The sequence below is a fragment of the Bombina bombina genome, chromosome 7 (genome assembly GCF_027579735.1).
Source record: "Bombina bombina isolate aBomBom1 chromosome 7, aBomBom1.pri, whole genome shotgun sequence".
NCBI lineage: Eukaryota > Metazoa > Chordata > Amphibia > Anura > Bombinatoridae > Bombina > Bombina bombina.
Genome location: NC_069505.1, coordinates 599,991,657 through 600,010,749, shown reverse-complemented (window position 1 = coordinate 600,010,749; position 19,093 = coordinate 599,991,657). Strand labels below are relative to the sequence as shown.

At 37.4% G+C, this 19,093-nt stretch overlaps 1 protein-coding gene across 1 annotated transcript in view; it reads right to left on the bottom strand.

Moving 5' to 3' along the window:
- The window catches only part of LOC128667198 (zinc finger protein 614), a 29,008-nt gene that overhangs the window by 4,821 nt on the left and 5,094 nt on the right, over nt 1-19,093 (bottom strand). The window contains exons 2-6 of the mRNA XM_053722127.1: nt 18,195-18,317; nt 16,847-16,906; nt 15,051-15,198; nt 903-1,010; nt 134-238 (exon numbers count right to left, since the gene is read on the bottom strand). Of these exons, the coding sequence (XP_053578102.1) occupies nt 134-238; nt 903-1,010; nt 15,051-15,198; nt 16,847-16,906; nt 18,195-18,281 (508 nt within the window). The 5' untranslated portion in view covers nt 18,282-18,317. The remainder of the gene's footprint in view (nt 1-133; nt 239-902; nt 1,011-15,050; nt 15,199-16,846; nt 16,907-18,194; nt 18,318-19,093) is intronic.

The window sequence follows — 19,093 nt, the reverse complement described above, 5'->3', positions numbered from 1 at the left end:
TGTTGGTTGTGCAGAACTGGGAAATGGGTAATAAAGGGATTATCTATCTTTTTAAACATTAACATTTTGGTTATTGTCCCTTTAAACATTAACCTCTACTGGTTCTGATGTGATTATCATGTAGACGACTTACCTGCACATATCTCTGTCACGGGCTGAATATTTGAGTCAAGCTTTGTATTCTCTTCTTCATTAACTGATATTACATCTATATTTTCCTCATTGTAGTCTGATAATTCTTAAAGGAGAATGTTAGAAAAAAAATAGAGCTGATAAATTAATATTTCAATGAATAATTTGACATTATAATAAATCAGTCTATGTGTTATGCCCCCAATAAAACCCAAACACCAATAAGAAACCATTTACATTACAGCTGAGAGCACAATGTTACGATTAAACTCTTTATTTTTCTGATTGGTTGAAAATTGTCATGTGCCTATTTTAAACCAATGAGAAACTGGGTGAGATGTCATGAGTTTCTCTTAAAGGGACAGTCTAGACCCAATACATAATTTTGATTACTTACTGTTTAACCCCTTAACGACTTTGAATGTAAACTTTGTTTGCCAGCTTAAACCCAAACATACGGTTAACAATTTCCTTTGTGTCTGAAGTACTTGAATATTCACTAAGCTGCAACACATGGAAGCATTTCACACAAGAAGCGCTATACTTTCTTAAAGGGACATTCTGATACAAAAATAACTAGGCTAGAATTAGTAAGCGCGTCTAATTGTTGCAGTAGTGATTCTACCTAATTAAGGAGTTGATTCCTCGAGTCCCCTCTTGCTGATGCCCCAATTACCCTAAGGCTAAATCTACAGCAGTTTGAGGAGCAAGGTCTCACGGCGCAAATAACAGAGAATCCTGATGCGGAGCATAAAAAAAAATCCCCTTACCGGAACAGATGTCTGAATGAATTTCCACTTCTTGAATTTCATTTTCAGCTTTCTCAGCCCCCTCTTCTTCACCGATTGAGACAATATCTTCATTTTCATCATGGACGTCTGATATAAAGAAAACAAACTTACCAGACTTTACATTTAACTAAAGAGATGTTGGTACATTTGTTTAAAAGGGACATGAAACCCAAAATGTTTCCTTCACGGTTCAGATAGAGCATACAATTTTATTCAACTTTCCAATTTCCTTCTAATATCTAATTTGCTTAGTTCTCTTGGTTTCCTTTGTTGAATAGCATACCTAGGTAGGCTCAGGAGATGGAAGCTAGCTGCACATATATTCCTTATCTTTGGCTTACTAATGTGTTCAGCTAGTTCGCAATAGTGTATCACTGCTCCTTCAACAAAGGATGCCAAGAGAATAAAGTAAAATTGATAACAGAATATTTGAAAGTTATTTAAAAATGTATCTAAATCATGAAAGAAAACACTTAAAAACTTGTGTGTGTATTTTTAATGTAATATGGTATCTAGCGTCAACAACATGACAATGAGATCACGATCACTCTAGTGCCTGGACTTTGTCAGACCTGCAGAGATCTAACTACTCAAAATATCTCAGTCCAACTGAATCTCTTGAGATAAGTTTATAGCTCTGCGGAATCTGTTGGCGCTCTACAAATAAATAATAATAATAATAATAATAATAAGATAAGGTTAAAGGGACATGAAACACAATTTTTTTCTTTCATGATTCAGATAGAACATACGATTTTAAACAACTTTCCAATTTACTTTTATTATCACATTTTCTTCATTTTACTTGTTATCCTTTGTTAAAAAGCAGGAATGTAAGCTCAGGAGTGTGAGTTTTGTAAGGATGTTATGCATAAGCAAGAGCACTAGATGGCAGCACTATTTCCTGTCATGTAGTACTAATGTTATACATTAGCAAGAGCACTAGATGGCAGCACTATTTCCTGTCATGTAGTACTAATGTTATACATTAGCAAGAGCACTAGATGGCAGTACTATTTCCTGTCATGTAGTACTAATGTTATACATTAGCAGGAGCACTAGATGGCAGCACTATTTCCTGTCATGTAGTACTAATGTTATACATTAGCAAGAGCACTAGATGGCAGCACTATTTCCTGTCATGTACTACTAATGTTATACATTAGCAAGAGCACTAGATGGCAGCACTATTTCCTGTCATGTACTACTAATGTTATACATTAGCAAGAGCACTAGATGGCAGCACTATTTCCTGTCATGTAGTACTAATGTTATACATTAGCAAGAGCACTAGATGGCAGCACTATTTCCTGTCATGTAGTACTAATGTTATACATTAGCAAGAGCACTAGAGGGCAGCACTATTTCCTGTCATGTAGTACAAATGTTATACATTAGCAAGAGCACTAGATAACAGCACTATTACCTGTCATGTAGTGCTAATGTTATACATTAGCAAGAGCACTAGAGGGCAGCACTATTTCCTGGCATGTAGTACTAATGTTATACATGAGCAAGAGCACTAGAGGGCAGCACTATTTCCTGTCATGTAGTACTAATGTTATACATTAGCAAGAGCACTAGAGGGCAGCACTATTTCCTGTCATGTAGTACTAATGTTATACATTAGCAAGAGCACTAGAGGGAAGCACTATTTCCTGTCATGTAGTACTAATGTTATACATTAGCAAGAGCACTAGATGGCAGCACTATTACCTGTCATGTAGTGCTAATGTTCTACATTAGCAAGAGCACTAGATGACAGCACTATTTCCTGTCATGTAGTACTAATGTTATACATTAGCAAGAGCACTAGATGGCAGCACTATTACCTGTCATGTAGTGCTAATGTTCTACATTAGCAAGAGCACTAGATGACAGCACTATTTCCTGTCATGTAGTACTAATGTTATACATTAGCAAGAGCACTAGAGGGCAGCACTATTTCCTGTCATGTAGTACTAATGTTATACATAAGCAAGAGCACTAGATGGCAGCACTATTTCCTGTCATGTAGTACTAATGTTATACATTAGCAAGAGCACTAGATGGCAGCACTATTTCCTGTCATGTAGTACTAATGTTATACATTAGCAAGAGCACTAGATGGCAGCACTATTTCCCGTCATGTAGTACTAATGTTATACATTAGCAAGAGCACTAGATGGCAGCACTATTTCCTGTCATGTAGTACTAATGTTATACATTAGCAAGAGCACTAGAGGGCAGCACTATTTCCTGTCATGTAGTACTAATGTTATACATAAGCAAAGTGCACTAGATGGAAGCACTATTTCCTGTCATGTAGTACTAATGTTATACATTAGCAAGAGCACTAGATAACAGCACTATTTCCTGTCATGTAGTACTAATGCTATACATTAGCAAGAGCACTAGAGGGCAGCACTATTTCCTGTCATGTAGTACTATTGTTATACATTTGCAAGAGCACTAGATGGCAGCACTAGTTCCTGTCATGTAGTACTAATGTTATACATTAGCAAGAGCACTAGATGGCAGCACTATTTCCCGTCATGTAGTACTAATGTTATACATTAGCAAGAGCACTAGAGGGCAGCACTATTTCCTGTCATGTAGTACTAATGTTATACATAAGCAAGAGCACTAGATGGCAGCACTATTTCCTGTCATGTAGTACTAATGTTATACATTAGCAAGAGCACTAGATGGCAGCACTATTTCCTGTCATGTAGTACTAATGTTATACATTAGCAAGAGCACTAGATGGCAGCACTATTTCCCGTCATGTAGTACTAATGTTATACATTAGCAAGAGCACTAGATGGCAGCACTATTTCCTGTCATGTAGTACTAATGTTATACATTAGCAAGAGCACTAGAGGGCAGCACTATTTCCTGTCATGTAGTACTAATGTTATACATAAGCAAAGTGCACTAGATGGAAGCACTATTTCCTGTCATGTAGTACTATTGTTATACATTAGCAAGAGCACTAGATAACAGCACTATTTCCTGTCATGTAGTACTAATGCTATACATTAGCAAGAGCACTAGAGGGCAGCACTATTTCCTGTCATGTAGTACTATTGTTATACATTTGCAAGAGCACTAGATGGCAGCACTAGTTCCTGTCATGTAGTACTAATGTTATACATTAGCAAGAGCACTAGATGGCAGCACTATTTCCCGTCATGTAGTACTAATGTTATACATTAGCAAGAGCACTAGATGGCAGCACTATTTCCTGTCATGTAGTACTAATGTTATACATTAGCAAGAGCACTAGAGGGCAGCACTATTTCCTGTCATGTAGTACTAATGTTATACATAAGCAAAGTGCACTAGATGGAAGCACTATTTCCTGTCATGTAGTACTAATGCTATACATTAGCAAGAGCACTAGAGGGCAGCACTATTTCCTGTCATGTAGTACTATTGTTATACATTTGCAAGAGCACTAGATGGCAGCACTATTTCCTGTCATGTAGTACTAATGTTATACATTAGCAAGAGCACTAGATGGCAGCATTATTTCCTGTCATGCAGTACTAATGTTATACATTAGCAAGAGCACTAGAGGGCAGCACTATTTCCTGTCATGCAGTACTAATGTTATACATTAGCAAGAGCACTAGATGGCAGCACTATTTCCTGTCATGTAGTACTAATGTTATACATTAGCAAGAGCACTAGATGGCAGCACTATTTCCTGTCATGTAGTACTAATGTTATACATTTGCAAGAGCACTAGAGGGCAGCACTATTTCCTGTCATGTAGTACTAATGTTATACATTAGCAAGAGCACTAGAGGGCAGCACTATTTCCTGTCATGTAGTACTAATGTTATACATTAGCAAGAGCACTAGAGGGCAGCACTATTTCCTGTCATGTAGTACTAATGTTATACATTAGCAAGAGCACTAGAGGGCAGCACTATTTCCTGTCATGTAGTGCTAATGTTATACACTAGTAAGAGCACTAGAGGGCAGCACTATTTCCTGTCATGTAGTGCTAATGTTATACATTAGCAAGAGCACTAGAGGGCAGCACTATTTCCTGTCATGTAGTACTAATGTTATACATTAGCAAGAGCACTAGATGGCAGCACTATTTCCTGTCATGTAGTACTAATGTTATACATTAGCAAGAGCACTAGATGGCAGCACTATTTCCTGTCATGTAGTATTAGTGTTATACATTAGCAAGAGCGCTAGAGGGCAGCACTAATGTTATACATTAGCAAGATCACTAGATGGCAGCACTATTTCCTGTCATGTAGTACTAATGTTATACATTAGCAAGAGCACTAGATGGCAGCACTATTTCCTGTCATGTAGTACTAATGTTATACATTAACAAGAGCACTAGATGGCAGCACTATTTCCTGTCATGTAGTACTAATGTTATACATTAGCAAGAGCACTAGAGGGTAGCACTATTTCCTGTCATGTAGTACTAATGTTATACATTAGCAAGAGCACTAGATGGCAGCACTATTTCCTGTCATGTAGTACTAATGTTATACATTAGCAAGAGCACTAGATGACAGCACTATTTCCTGTCATGTAGTACTAATGTTATACATTAGCAAGAGCACTAGAGGGCAGCACTATTTCCTGTCATGTAGTACTAATGTTATACATTAGCAAGAGCACTAGATGGCAGCACTATTACCTGTCATGTAGTATTAGTGTTATACATTAGCAAGAGCGCTAGAGGGCAGCACTATTTCCTGTCATGTAGTACTAATGTTATACATTAGCAAGAGCACTAGAGGGCATCACTATTTCCTGTCATGTAGTATTAATGCTATACATTAGCAAGAGCACTAGATGGCAGCACTATTTCCTGTCATGTAGTACTAATGTTATACATTAGCAAGAGCACTAGATGGCAGCACTATTTCCTGTCATGTAGTGCTAATGTTATACATTAGCAAGAGCGCTAGAGGGCAGCACTATTTCCTGTCATGTAGTACTAATGTTATACACTAGCAAGAGCACTAGATGGCAGCACTATTTCCTGTCATGTAGTACTAATGTTATACATTAGCAAGAGCACTAGAGGGCAGCACTATTTCCTGTCATGTAGTGCTAATGTTATACATTAGCAAGAGCACTAGAGGGCAGCACTATTTCCTGTCATGTAGTACTAATGTTATACATTAGCAAGAGCACTAGATGGCAGCACTATTTCCTGTCATGTAGTACTAATGTTATACATTAGCAAGAGCACTAGAGGGCAGCACTATTTCCTGTCATGTAGTACTAATGTTATCCATTAGCAAGAGCACTAGAGGGCAGCACTATTTCCTGTGATGTAGTACTAATGTTATCCATTAGCAAGAGCACTAGAGGGCAGCACTATTTCCTGTCATGTAGTACTAATGTTATATATTAGCAAGAGCACTAGATGACAGCACTATTTCCTGTCATGTAGTACTAATGTTATACATTAGCAAGAGCACTAGATGGCAGCACCATTTCCTGTCATGTAGTACTAATGCTATACATTAGCAAGAGCACTAGATGGCAGCACTATTTCCTGTCATGTAGTACTAATGTTATACATTAGCAAGAGCACTAGATGGCAGCACTATTTCCTGTCATGTAGCGCTTCAGTCATGTGCATGCTATCTAGATATCTCTTCAACAAAGAATAACAAGAGAATGAAGCAAATTTGATGATTAAAGTAAATTGGAAACTGTTTTTAAAATTGTATTCTCTATCTGAATCATGAAAGAAAAATGGTGGGTTTCGTGTCCCTTTAAGGTCGGCAATCGGGGTTAGGAAAAGAGGTTCGGAATATCCCGTTATATATCAGAAGTTGCATCCAAGGTGTTAAAGCAGACATGCTCAAACTTCCCATGATGCTCAGCCAGCTGATATGCACAGTGAATATGTATATATGTGTCTGTGATTGGCAGATGGCTGTCACATGATACAGGGGCATGGCGCATGAAAGGAACATTTTGAAATTTGTTAGAAAAAAATATCTAGTGCTCATTTAATATTCAGAGTAAGGCGAATGCATTGTCTTTTTATTATGCACTTGAGTTATGCAAATCTACTGTATTTATTGTTTGTTTTTTTATTCAGGGTAAATTTTAGTAAAAACAGAAACAAATTTCACATTAGGTACAGGAAAAGCAATAATATTTCTAACACATTTTAAATTATGTAGACTCAAATTTGAACCTAAAAGCAAAAACTATGAACTTTTAATATTAAAATTAATTGTTAAATGGTAATAAAAAAAATAGTATCCAAATGCGGACTTAAAAATGGTATCCAAACTTTATTGTGAAACAACTAAAAGATCTGAAAACTGTAAAATTATAAAACAAACAAAAAAAAAATAGATCTAATGCCTTTTCGGCGGTCTATGTTAGCCATATTTATAGACCTCTATTTTCATGCCTTTTTGGCGCTGTTTAAAAGGGCCATGATACAAAATGCACATGAAAATGATGCAGCAGAGCTGTAAAAGGCTGACTAGATATCACCTGAGAATCTCTATGTAAATAAAGAAGATATTTACACCCCTCTGTAAAGGGACTTTGATCAGCTAATCAGAATGCTAGTCCCAGGACTTGCAAGGGAGCGTGCATCTGAGCAGGCACAGTCATGTGATTTTCCTATTTAGTATGAGGAAGTTGACTATGAAATTTCCTGAGATCACAGCAAAGGAAAGCAAAGCATGACCTCAGCACTGCTGATGGGCTGTTTTTCCCCCCCAACTTGCATGGACAGCAGCTGAAGTATAACTGTTTACACAGCACTTACTTTGGTGAGCTGAAGGAATTATGAGGTAAAACCTCTTCCTTTTTTACATAGAGATGCTCAGGTGATATTTTCAGATTTTTAGTTATCCTGCATCACTTTCAAGTGCTTTAGCACATGGGTATTATGTCCCTTTAAATTGCCCTAACTTTGCAGAAGTAAACTACACAGCCATTTTATTAACTCCTTATTAACCACTATCAAGCTTCTTCAAACATATACTAATATTGATCTGATATGGACATAGATGCAATCACATTACAGATAGATATCACAGAGAATTGTTAAATACGGCCAACACCAAAAAACACCAACTAAACCCTAAAAATATTTGAGTTCAGATAAATTCCCATAATACAAATAAGGTTTAGCAGAGACTCCAGATCAATTTGTGCCCAATAACTCTCTGCTCTTAAAGAGACATTAAACACGTTGAGATGGTAATATAAAGTGATAAATCGTATATATATATAAAAATCTCTGCAATATACTTTAGTTATTTATTCTGTCCCCTTTTCCTGTAATTCCATTCTGAAACTGTTTCAGTTCCTGTTAGAAATGGAAGTGCAGAACACTTATATATTACACAGCCATTGGCTGCACACTCTAGTGACATATTTATAACTGTCCCTAACTGGCCACAGCAGAGAAGGTAACCTAAGTTACAAGATGGCAGCTCCCATTGTTTTATAGACACTAAAACTTTACACTGATTTTGTCAATATTTAAACAACTAATGAAACTTTTTAAAATACATCTACAGGTTATTCTCAGACTAATCTTTTCTTTTAATAATTTCATTCTATCTAGCATTTATTTAGGCCTAGATTTGGAGTTCGGCGGTAGCCGTCAAAACCAGCGTTAGAGGCTCCTAACGCTGGTTTTGGCCGCCCGCTGGTATTTGGAGTCAGTGATTAAAGGGTCTAACGCTCACTTTTCAGCCGCGACTTTTCCATACCGCAGATCCCCTTACGTCAATTGCGTATCCTATATTTTCAATGGGATCTTTCTAACGCCGGTATTTAGAGTCGTTTCTGAAGTGAGCGTTAGAGCTCTAACGACAAAATTCTAGCCGCCTGAAAATAGCAGGAGTTAAGAGCTTTCTGGCTAACGCCGGTTCATAAAGCTCTTAACTACTGTACCCTAAAGTACACTAACACCCATAAACTACCTATGTACCCCTAAACCGAGCTCCCCCCACATCGCCGCCACTCGATTAAAATTTTTAACCCCTAATCTGCCAACCGCCACCTACGTTATACTTATGTACCCCTAATCTGCTGCCCCTAACCCCGCCGACCCCTGTATTACATTTATTAACCCCTAACCTGCCCCCCACAACATCGCCGCCAGCTACTTAAAATAATTAACCCCTAATCTTCCGACCGCAAAGCGCCGCCACCTACGTTATCCCTATGTACCCCTAATCTGCTGCCCCTAACACCGCCGACCCCTATATTATATTTATTAACCCCTAATCTGCCCCCCTCAACGTCGCCGACACCTGCCTACACTTATTAACCCCTAATCTGCCGAGCGGACCTGAGCGCTACTATAATAAAGTTATTAACCCCTAATCCGCCTCACTAACCCTATCATAAATAGTATTAACCCCTAATCTGCCCTCCCTAACATCGCCGACACCTAACTTCAATTATTAACCCCTAATCTGCCGATCGGAGCTCACCGCTATTCTAATAAATGTATTAACCCCTAAAGCTAAGTCTAACCCTAACACTAACACCCCCCTAACTTAAATATAATTTACATCTAACGAAATAAATTAACTCTTATTAAATAAATTATTCCTATTTAAAGCTAAATACTTACCTGTAAAATAAATCCTAATATAGCTACAATATAAATTATAATTACATTGTAGCTATTTTAGGATTAATATTTATTTTACAGGCAACTTTGTAATTATTTTAACCAGGTACAATAGCTATTAAATAGTTAAGAAATATTTAATAGTTACCTAGTTAAAATAATAACAAATTTACCTGTAAAATAAATCCTAACCTAAGATATAATTAAACCTAACACTACACTATCAATAAAAAAATTAAATAAACTACCTACAATTACCTACAATTAACCTAACACTACACTATCAATAAATTAATTAAACACAATTGCTACAAATAAATACAATTAAATAAACTATCTAAAGTACCAAAAATAAAAAAGAACTAAGTTACAAAAAATAAAAAAATATTTACAAACATAAGAAAAATATTACAACAATTTTAAACTAATTACACCTACTCTAAGCCCCCTAATAAAATAACAAAGCCCCCCAAAATAAAAAATTCCCTACCCTATTCTAAATTAAAAAAGTTACAAGCTCTTTTACCTTACCAGCCCTGAACAGGGCCCTTTGCGGGGCATGCCCCAAGAATTTCAGCTCTTTTGCCTGTAAAAGAATAAATACAATACCCCCCCCCCCAACATTACAACCCACCACCCACATACCCCTAATCTAACCCAAACCCCCCTTAAATAAACCTAACACTAAGCCCCTGAAGATCTTCCTACCTTGTCTTCACCATCCAGTTATCACCGATCCGTCCTGGCTCCAACATCTTCATCCAACCCAAGCGGGGGTTGGCGATCCATAATCCGGTGCTGAAGAGGTCCAGAAGAGGCTCCAAAGTCTTCCTCCTATCCGGCAAGAAGAGGACATCCGGACCGGCAAACATCTTCTCCAAGCGGCATCTTCGATCTTCTTCCATCCGGAGCGAAGCGGCAGGATCCTGAAGACCTCCAGCGCGGAACATCCATCCGGACCGACGACTGAACGACGAATGACTGTTCCTTTAAGGGAAGTCATCCAAGATGGCGTCCCTCGAATTCCGATTGGCTGATAGGATTCTATCAGCCAATCGGAATTAAGGTAGGAATTTTCTGATTGGCTGATGGAATCAGCCAATCAGAATCTAGTTCAATCCGATTGGCCGATCCAATCAGCCAATCAGATTGAGCTCGCATTCTATTGGCTGATCGGAACAGCCAATAGAATGCGAGCTCAATCTGATTGGCTGATTGGATCAGCCAATCGGATTGAACTTGATTCTGATTGGCTGATTCCATCAGCCAATCAGAAAATTCCTACCTTAATTCCGATTGGCTGATAGAATCCTATCAGCCAATCGGAATTCGAGGGACGCCATCTTGGATGACGTCCCTTAAAGGAACAGTCATTCGTCGTTCAGTCGTCGGTCCGGATGGATGTTCCGCGCTGGAGGTCTTCAGGATCCTGCCGCTTCGCTCCGGATGGAAGAAGATCGAAGATGCCGCTTGGAGAAGATGTTTGCCGGTCCGGATGTCCTCTTCTTGCCGGATAGGAGGAAGACTTTGGAGCCTCTTCTGGACCTCTTCAGCACCGGATTATGGATCGCCAACCCCCGCTTGGGTTGGATGAAGATGTTGGAGCCAGGACGGATCGGTGATACCTGGATGGTGAAGACAAGGTAGGAAGATCTTCAGGGGCTTAGTGTTAGGTTTATTTAAGGGGGGTTTGGGTTAGATTAGGGGTATGTGGGTGGTGGGTTGTAATGTTGGGGGGGGGGGTATTGTATTTATTCTTTTACAGGCAAAAGAGCTGAAATTCTTGGGGCATGCCCCGCAAAGGGCCCTGTTCAGGGCTGGTAAGGTAAAAGAGCTTGTAACTTTTTTAATTTAGAATAGGGTAGGGAATTTTTTATTTGGGGGGGCTTTGTTATTTTATTAGGGGGCTTAGAGTAGGTGTAATTAGTTTAAAATTGTTGTAATATTTTTCTTATGTTTGTAAATATTTTTTTATTTTTTGTAACTTAGTTCTTTTTTATTTTTGGTACTTTAGATAGTTTATTTAATTGTATTTATTTGTAGCAATTGTGTTTAATTAATTTATTGATAGTGTAGTGTTAGGTTAATTGTAGGTAATTGTAGGTAGTTTATTTAATTTTTTTATTGATAGTGTAGTGTTAGGTTTAATTATATCTTAGGTTAGGATTTATTTTACAGGTAAATTTGTTATTATTTTAACTAGGTAACTATTAAATATTTCTTAACTATTTAATAGCTATTGTACCTGGTTAAAATAATTACAAAGTTGCCTGTAAAATAAATATTAATCCTAAAATAGCTACAATGTAATTATAATTTATATTGTAGCTATATTAGGATTTATTTTACAGGTAAGTATTTAGCTTTAAATAGGAATAATTTATTTAATAAGAGTTAATTTATTTCGTTAGATGTAAATTATATTTAAGTTAGGGGGGTGTTAGTGTTAGGGTTAGACTTAGCTTTAGGGGTTAATACATTTATTAGAATAGCGGTGAGCTCCGATCGGCAGATTAGGGGTTAATAATTGAAGTTAGGTGTCGGCGATGTTAGGGAGGGCAGATTAGGGGTTAATAAATATAATATAGGGGTCGGCGATGTTAGGGCAGCAGATTAGGGGTACATAGGGATAACGTAGGTTGCGGCGGTTTACGGAGCGGCAGATTAGGGGTTAAAAAAAATATGCAGGGGTCAGCGATAGCGGGAGCGGCAGATTAGGGGTTAATAAGTGTAAGGTTAGGGGTGTTTAGACTCGGGGTACATGTTAGAGTGTTAGGTGCAGACGTAGGAAGTGTTTCCCCATAGGAAACAATGGGGCTGCGTTAGGAGCTGAACGCTGCTTTTTTTCAGGTGTTTGGTTTTTTTTCAGCTCAAACAGCCCCATTGTTTCCTATGGGAGAATCGTGCACGAGCACGTTTTTGAGGCCGGCCGCGTCCGTAAGCAACTCTGGTATCGAGAGTTGCATTTGCGGTAAAAATGCTCTACGCTCCTTTTTTGGAGCCTAACGCAGCATTTGTTTGAACTCTCGATACCAGAGTTAAATTTATGGTGCGGCCAGAAAAAAGCCCGCGGAGCGTTAACAGCCCTTTTACCGCCAAACTCCAAATCTAGGCCTAAGTGTTTAATGTCCCTTGAAATTTTTATACCTATAGTGGACGTATTGAAGGGACAGTGTACACCAGAATTTTTGTTGTTTAAAAGTTAGATAATCCCTTTATTACCCATTCCCCAGTTTTGCAGAACAAACTCAGTTATATTAATATACTTTTAACCTCTGTGGTTATCTTGTATCTAAGCCTCTGCAAACTTCTCCTTATCTCAGTTATATTAATATACTTTTTACCTCTGTGATTACCTAGTATCTAAGCCTCTGCAAACTTCTCCTTATCTCAGTTATATTAATATACTTTTTACCTCTGTGATTACCTTGTATCTAACCCTCAGCAGACTGCCCCTTATCTCAGTTATATTAATATACTTTTTACCTCTGTAATTACCTTGTATCTAAACCTTTGCAGACTGCTCCTTATCTCAGTTATATTAATATACTTTTTACCTCTGTGATTACCTTGTATCTAACCCTCAGCAGACTGCCCCTTATCTCAGTTATATTAATATACTTTTTACCTCTGTGATTACCTTGTATCTAAACCTTTGCAGACTGCTCCTTATCTCAGTTATATTAATATACTTTTAACCTCTGTGGTTATCTTGTATCTAAGCCTCTGCAAACTTCTCCTTATCTCAGTTATATTAATATACTTTTTACCTCTGTGATTACCTTGTATCTAACCCTCAGCAGACTGCCCCTTATCTCAGTTATATTAATATACTTTTTACCTCTGTAATTACCTTGTATCTAAGCCTCTGCAGACTGCTCCTTATCTCAGTTATATTAATATACTTTTTACCTCTGTGATTACCTTGTATCTAAACCTTTGCAGACTGCTCCTTATCTCAGTTATATTAATATACTTTTTACCTCTGTGATTACCTTGTAACTAAGCCTCTGCAGACTGCCCCTTATCTTAGTTATATTAATATACTTTTTACCTCTGTGATTATCTTGTATCTAACCCTCTGCAGACTTCTCCTTATCTCAGTTATATTAATATACTTTTTACCTCTGTGATTACCTTGTATCTAACCCTCTGCAGACTGCTCCTTATCTCAGTTATATTAATATACTTTTTACCTCTGTGATTATCTTGTATCTAACCCTCTGCAGACTGCCCCCTTATCTCAGTTATATTAATATACTTTTTACCTCTGTGATTATCTTGTATCTAACCCTCTGCAGACTGCTCCTTATCTCAGTTATATTAATATACTTTTACCTCTGTGATTACCTTGTATCTAACCCTCTGCAGACTGCTCCTTATCTCAGTTATATTAATATACTTTTAACCTCTGTGGTTATCTTGTATCTAAGCCTCTGCAAACTTCTCCTTATCTCAGTTATATTAATATACTTTTTACCTCTGTGATTACCTTGTATCTAACCCTCAGCAGACTGCCCCTTATCTCAGTTATATTAATATACTTTTTACCTCTGTAATTACCTTGTATCTAAGCCTCTGCAGACTGCTCCTTATCTCAGTTATATTAATATACTTTTTACCTCTGTGATTACCTTGTATCTAAACCTTTGCAGACTGCTCCTTATCTCAGTTATATTAATATACTTTTTACCTCTGTGATTACCCTGTATCTAAGCCTCTGCAGACTGCTCCTTATCTCAGTTATATTAATATACTTTTTACCTCTGTGATTACCTTGTATCTAACCCTCTGCAGACTGCTCCTTATCTCAGTTATATTAATATACTTTTTACCTCTGTGATTACCTTGTATCTAACCCTCTGCAGACTTCTCCTTATCTCAGTTATATTAATATACTATTTACCTCTGTGATTACCCTGTATCTAAGCCTCTGCAGACTGCTCCTTATCTCAGTTATATTAATACACTTTTTACCGCTGTGATTACCTTGTATCTAAGCCTCTGCAGACTGCTCCTTATCTCAGTTATATTAATATACTTTTTACCTCTGTGATTACCTTGTATCTAACCCTCTGCAGACTGCTCCTTATCTCAGTTATATTAATATACTTTTTACCTCTGTGATTACCTTGTATCTAAGCCTCTGCAGACTGCCCCCTTATTTCAGTTCTTTTGACAGACTTGCATTTTAGCCAATCAGTGCTGACTCCTAGGTAACTTCACAGGCGTGAGCACGATGTTATCTATATTGCACACATGAACTAACTCCCTCTAGTGGTGAAAAACTATCAAAATGCTTTCAGATTAGAGGTGGCCTTCAAGGTCTGAGAAATTAACATATGAACCTCCTAGGTTTAGCTTTCAACTAAGAATACAGAGAGAACAAAGCAAAATTGGTGATAAAAGTAAATTGGAAAGTTGTTTAAAATGACATGCCCTACCTAAATCATGACAGTTTTTTTTTACTTGACTGTCCCTTTAACAATAAGAATAGATCACAAAATATCTGGTTCTGTTTGTATTATTACCTGCATCTCTGGGTGTTGCTTTGTCCAGATTACTGACGTTCTTCTTATTCTCCAACATTAGCTCATTGTAGTAATCTTTATGGTGCTCTATATATTCCCACTCCTCCAATGAGAAATACACAGCAACATCGTCACACTTTATAGGGACCTATAACATACACAACCCCTATTCAGTCATATAGAAAAAGCCAACATGAACATGTTCCAGGAGAACTACAAACAGAAAATCTAAAAGGGACACAAAAGTCAGAATTAAAGGGACAGCCTACTCCAGAATTGTTATTGTTTAAAAAGATAGATAATCCCTTTATTACCCATTCCCCAGTTTTGCATCACCAGCACAGTTATAATAATATACTTTTTACCTCTGGGATTACCTTGTATCTAATCCTCTGCAGACTGCTCCTTATCTCAGTTATATTAATACACTTTTTACCTCTGGGATTACCTTGTATCTAAGCCTCTGCAGACTGCACCCTTATCTCAGTTATATTAATATACTTTTTACCTCTGGGATTACAATGTATCTAAACCTCTGCAGACTGCTCCTTATCTCAGTTATATTAATATACTTTTTACCTCTGTGATTACCTTGTATCTAACCCTCTGCAGACTGCACCCTTATCTCAGTTATATTAATATACTTTTTACCTCTGTGATTACCTTGTATCTAAGCCTCTGCAGACTGCACCCTTATCTCAGTTATATTAATATACTTTTTACCTCTGGGATTACAATGTATCTAAGCCTCTGCAGACTGCCACCTTATCTCAGTTATATTAATATCGTTTTACCTCTGTGATTACCTTGTATCTAACCCTCTGCAGACTGCCCCTTATCTCAGTTATAATAATACACTTTTTACCTCTGGGATTACCTTGTATCTAAGCCTCTGCAGACTGCCCCCTTATCTCAGTTCTTTGGACAGATTTGCATTTTAGCCAATCAGTGCTGACTCATAAGTAACTCCACGGTAGGGAGCACAATGTTATCTATATGGCACACATGAACTTGCGCTGTCTAGCTGTGAAAAACTGAAATGCACTAAGATAAAAGGCGGGTTCAAGGGCTTAGAAATTAGCATATGAGCCTACTTAGGTTTAGCTTTCAACAAAGAATACCAAAAGAACAAAGCAAATTTGATGATAAAAGTGAATTGGAAAGTTGTTTAAAATGACATGCCCTATCTGAATCATGAAAGTTTAGTTTTGACTAGACTGTTCCTTTAAACTTTCATGATTCAGATAGCGCATGCAACGTTAAGAGACTTTTATAATACTTCTATAATAGAACTGACTTAATTCTCTTAGAACCCTTTGTTGAAAGACATACCTTGGGAGGCTGAGGAGCAGCAATCCACTACTGGGAGCTAGCTGCACATATATGACTTATCATTGGCTCAGCAGATGTGTTTATCTAGCTCCCAGTAATGCATGGATTCTCTAGAGAGTACTTTAACTATGTGTTTAATACATCATAGGAGTCAAACATAGTTATGTACAAGCAATAGTGTAATAATGCTGTAACACAAAAGAGTATTTTCTTTTTAATGGGACAGGCAGGAAACCATGTCCCTTTCCTATTATTAAAAGGTAAACCTCTATCCTAGGTAAATCAGGACATAAAGCAGGAATGGGGAATCATGGTAAGGAACAACCTTACTGTGCGTGTGTTTCTGCCCAGTATAATCTTCTTGGTGAATACTACAAGGGGTGGGCCAAGAAAGAAGTAAAATATTTCCCGGTTAAACAGTTTCCTGAAATTGTAATAATCTTACATTCTCCAGCAGTGCTCACCTCCCCGGTCAACAAATGGATGCTGCTATGGGGTAATTTCTTCTTCACAATGGTATATTCCTACAAGATGACAGAGGGGTGCACAAGAGGAAAATGTGTTTGGTAAAATAACTCTACAGATAAACCAACAGTTTATCCTTAACAATAATTATTTTGCCATCAATGCTGTGAACAATAAATAATATATATTATTAATAAAGCACTCACACGTTACACACAGTGTTAGCATAGAATAGCAATACATTATACTACGTACTATAAATTTATCGTAAAACCCTGATGAGTATGTTCATAGTATCTGCCTTGAGTGTGGCCAGTTAGGGTAGATGTAAATAAGTTTATACATTGCTCTAAACAATCACTTGTAGTATGTATCAAGTAATTTGCAGCATACTTAAAGGGGGATACATTTTTTTTTAATTACAAGATTTTGCTGTAGTTTTGCAATACATTAAAATTCCATTATAGTGAAAAAATGTATGTGCTAATCAATTAGAGCATGTCATTTTGTCACAACAATTGGCTAAACACAGTTAAAGTACTGTTCAGTAGCCACAGAGAACTGCTGGTCCAGAACAAAAAGTGTCAGTGATCCAATTAGCAGTAGTCGCATAACCCAGCTGCTGGCTGTCACTGCAGATTGTAACAGCAGTTTTTTGTGTGCTCTGGAGCAGTAATTTATCTATGTGTTTAACCCATTTGTGGAGGCCAATTGGGGACAGAGAAGTAGCAGATTAAAGGTTAGTAAAGTCTGCAGTGTGCTCTTTAAATTTTCAGTATTGGAAAAAAAAATCTAAATTTTCAGCGTTAAATTACAGGATAATAAATACGCATTATTAAACATTATATATTAGAATCTCAACAAGTTTATGATCCCTTTAAATGGACATTAAACACTAAATACATGTTATAAGTATAGTATTGAGGTTATTCTTCGCCTCCCTCTAGTCATGAGTGCCGCCATGTTGAAACCTAGGTTTACTACATTCCAGTGCTGAGCTGTTTGCACATGTGCAGTGACTCTCCTTCACATACCTGCAGTGCAACTTAGGTTCCAAAATGGCAGCACCCATGATTAGAGGGAGGTGAATGAAATATATTTAATGTCACTTTACGTACACAAGGTGAGCTCCAGCCTCTCTGGGAGAAAGTAGAACAAGTATTTCAAGTTCACGCTTTTCTCTTCTGTACCTAAACCTAGTTGTGCTTATGAACAGTATACTCTAACACTCAGTAGTCACACCCCTTACTAGCTGGTGCCCACCCCGGCCTATCACTCATTCATCCTTTCTGCAGCGTTTCAGATGACGCACTAATCGGCCGCCAATAAAACCGTAGCCATTCTAACCTCCCCAGTCAGCAGGTAGATTATCTCTAGCGCGTGATTCAGAATCCGCTCTGTCATCTTCTCTTTGTGCTTTTTCATTTCTTCCATTGTAGAAATACAAATCAGAGGTTATATAACGGAGACCTGTAATAGAAGGACAGACACCAAGAATAAATACTTGACAGTGTGTATGGGCTGTACAAACTAGTATACATTACAATATAATATAATATATATATGTATTAAAGGGACAGCCTACTCCAGAATTTGTATTGTTTAAAAATATAGATAATCCCTTTATTACCCATTCCCCAGTTTTGCATAACCAGCACTGTTATATTAATATACTTTTTACCTCTGTGATTACCTTGTATCTAGGCCTCTGCAGACTGCCCTCTTATCTCAGTTATATTAATATACTTTTTACCTCTGTGATTACCCTGTATCCAAGTCTCTGCAAACTGCCCCTTCTCTCAGTTATATTAATATACTTTTTACCTCTGTGATTACCCTGTATCTAAGCCTCTGCAAACTGCCCCTTATCTCAGTTATATTAATATACTTTTTACCTCTGTGATTACCTTGTATCTAAGCCTCTGCAGGCTGCTCCTTATCTCAGTTATATTAATATACTTTTTACCTCTGTGATTACCTTGTATCTAAGCCTCTGCAAACTGCACCCTTATCTCAGTTCTTTTTACAGACTTGAATTTTAGCCAATCAGTGCTGACTCATAAGTAACTCCATGGGAGTAAGCAAAATGTTATCTAATGTCAAACACATGAACTAGCACTGTTCAGCTGTGAAAAACTGTCAAAATACACCAAGATCAGAGGTGGCCTTTAAGCATATGAGCCTACCTAGGTTTAGCTTTCAACAAGGAATACCAAGAGAAGAAAGCAAATTTGATGATAAAAGTA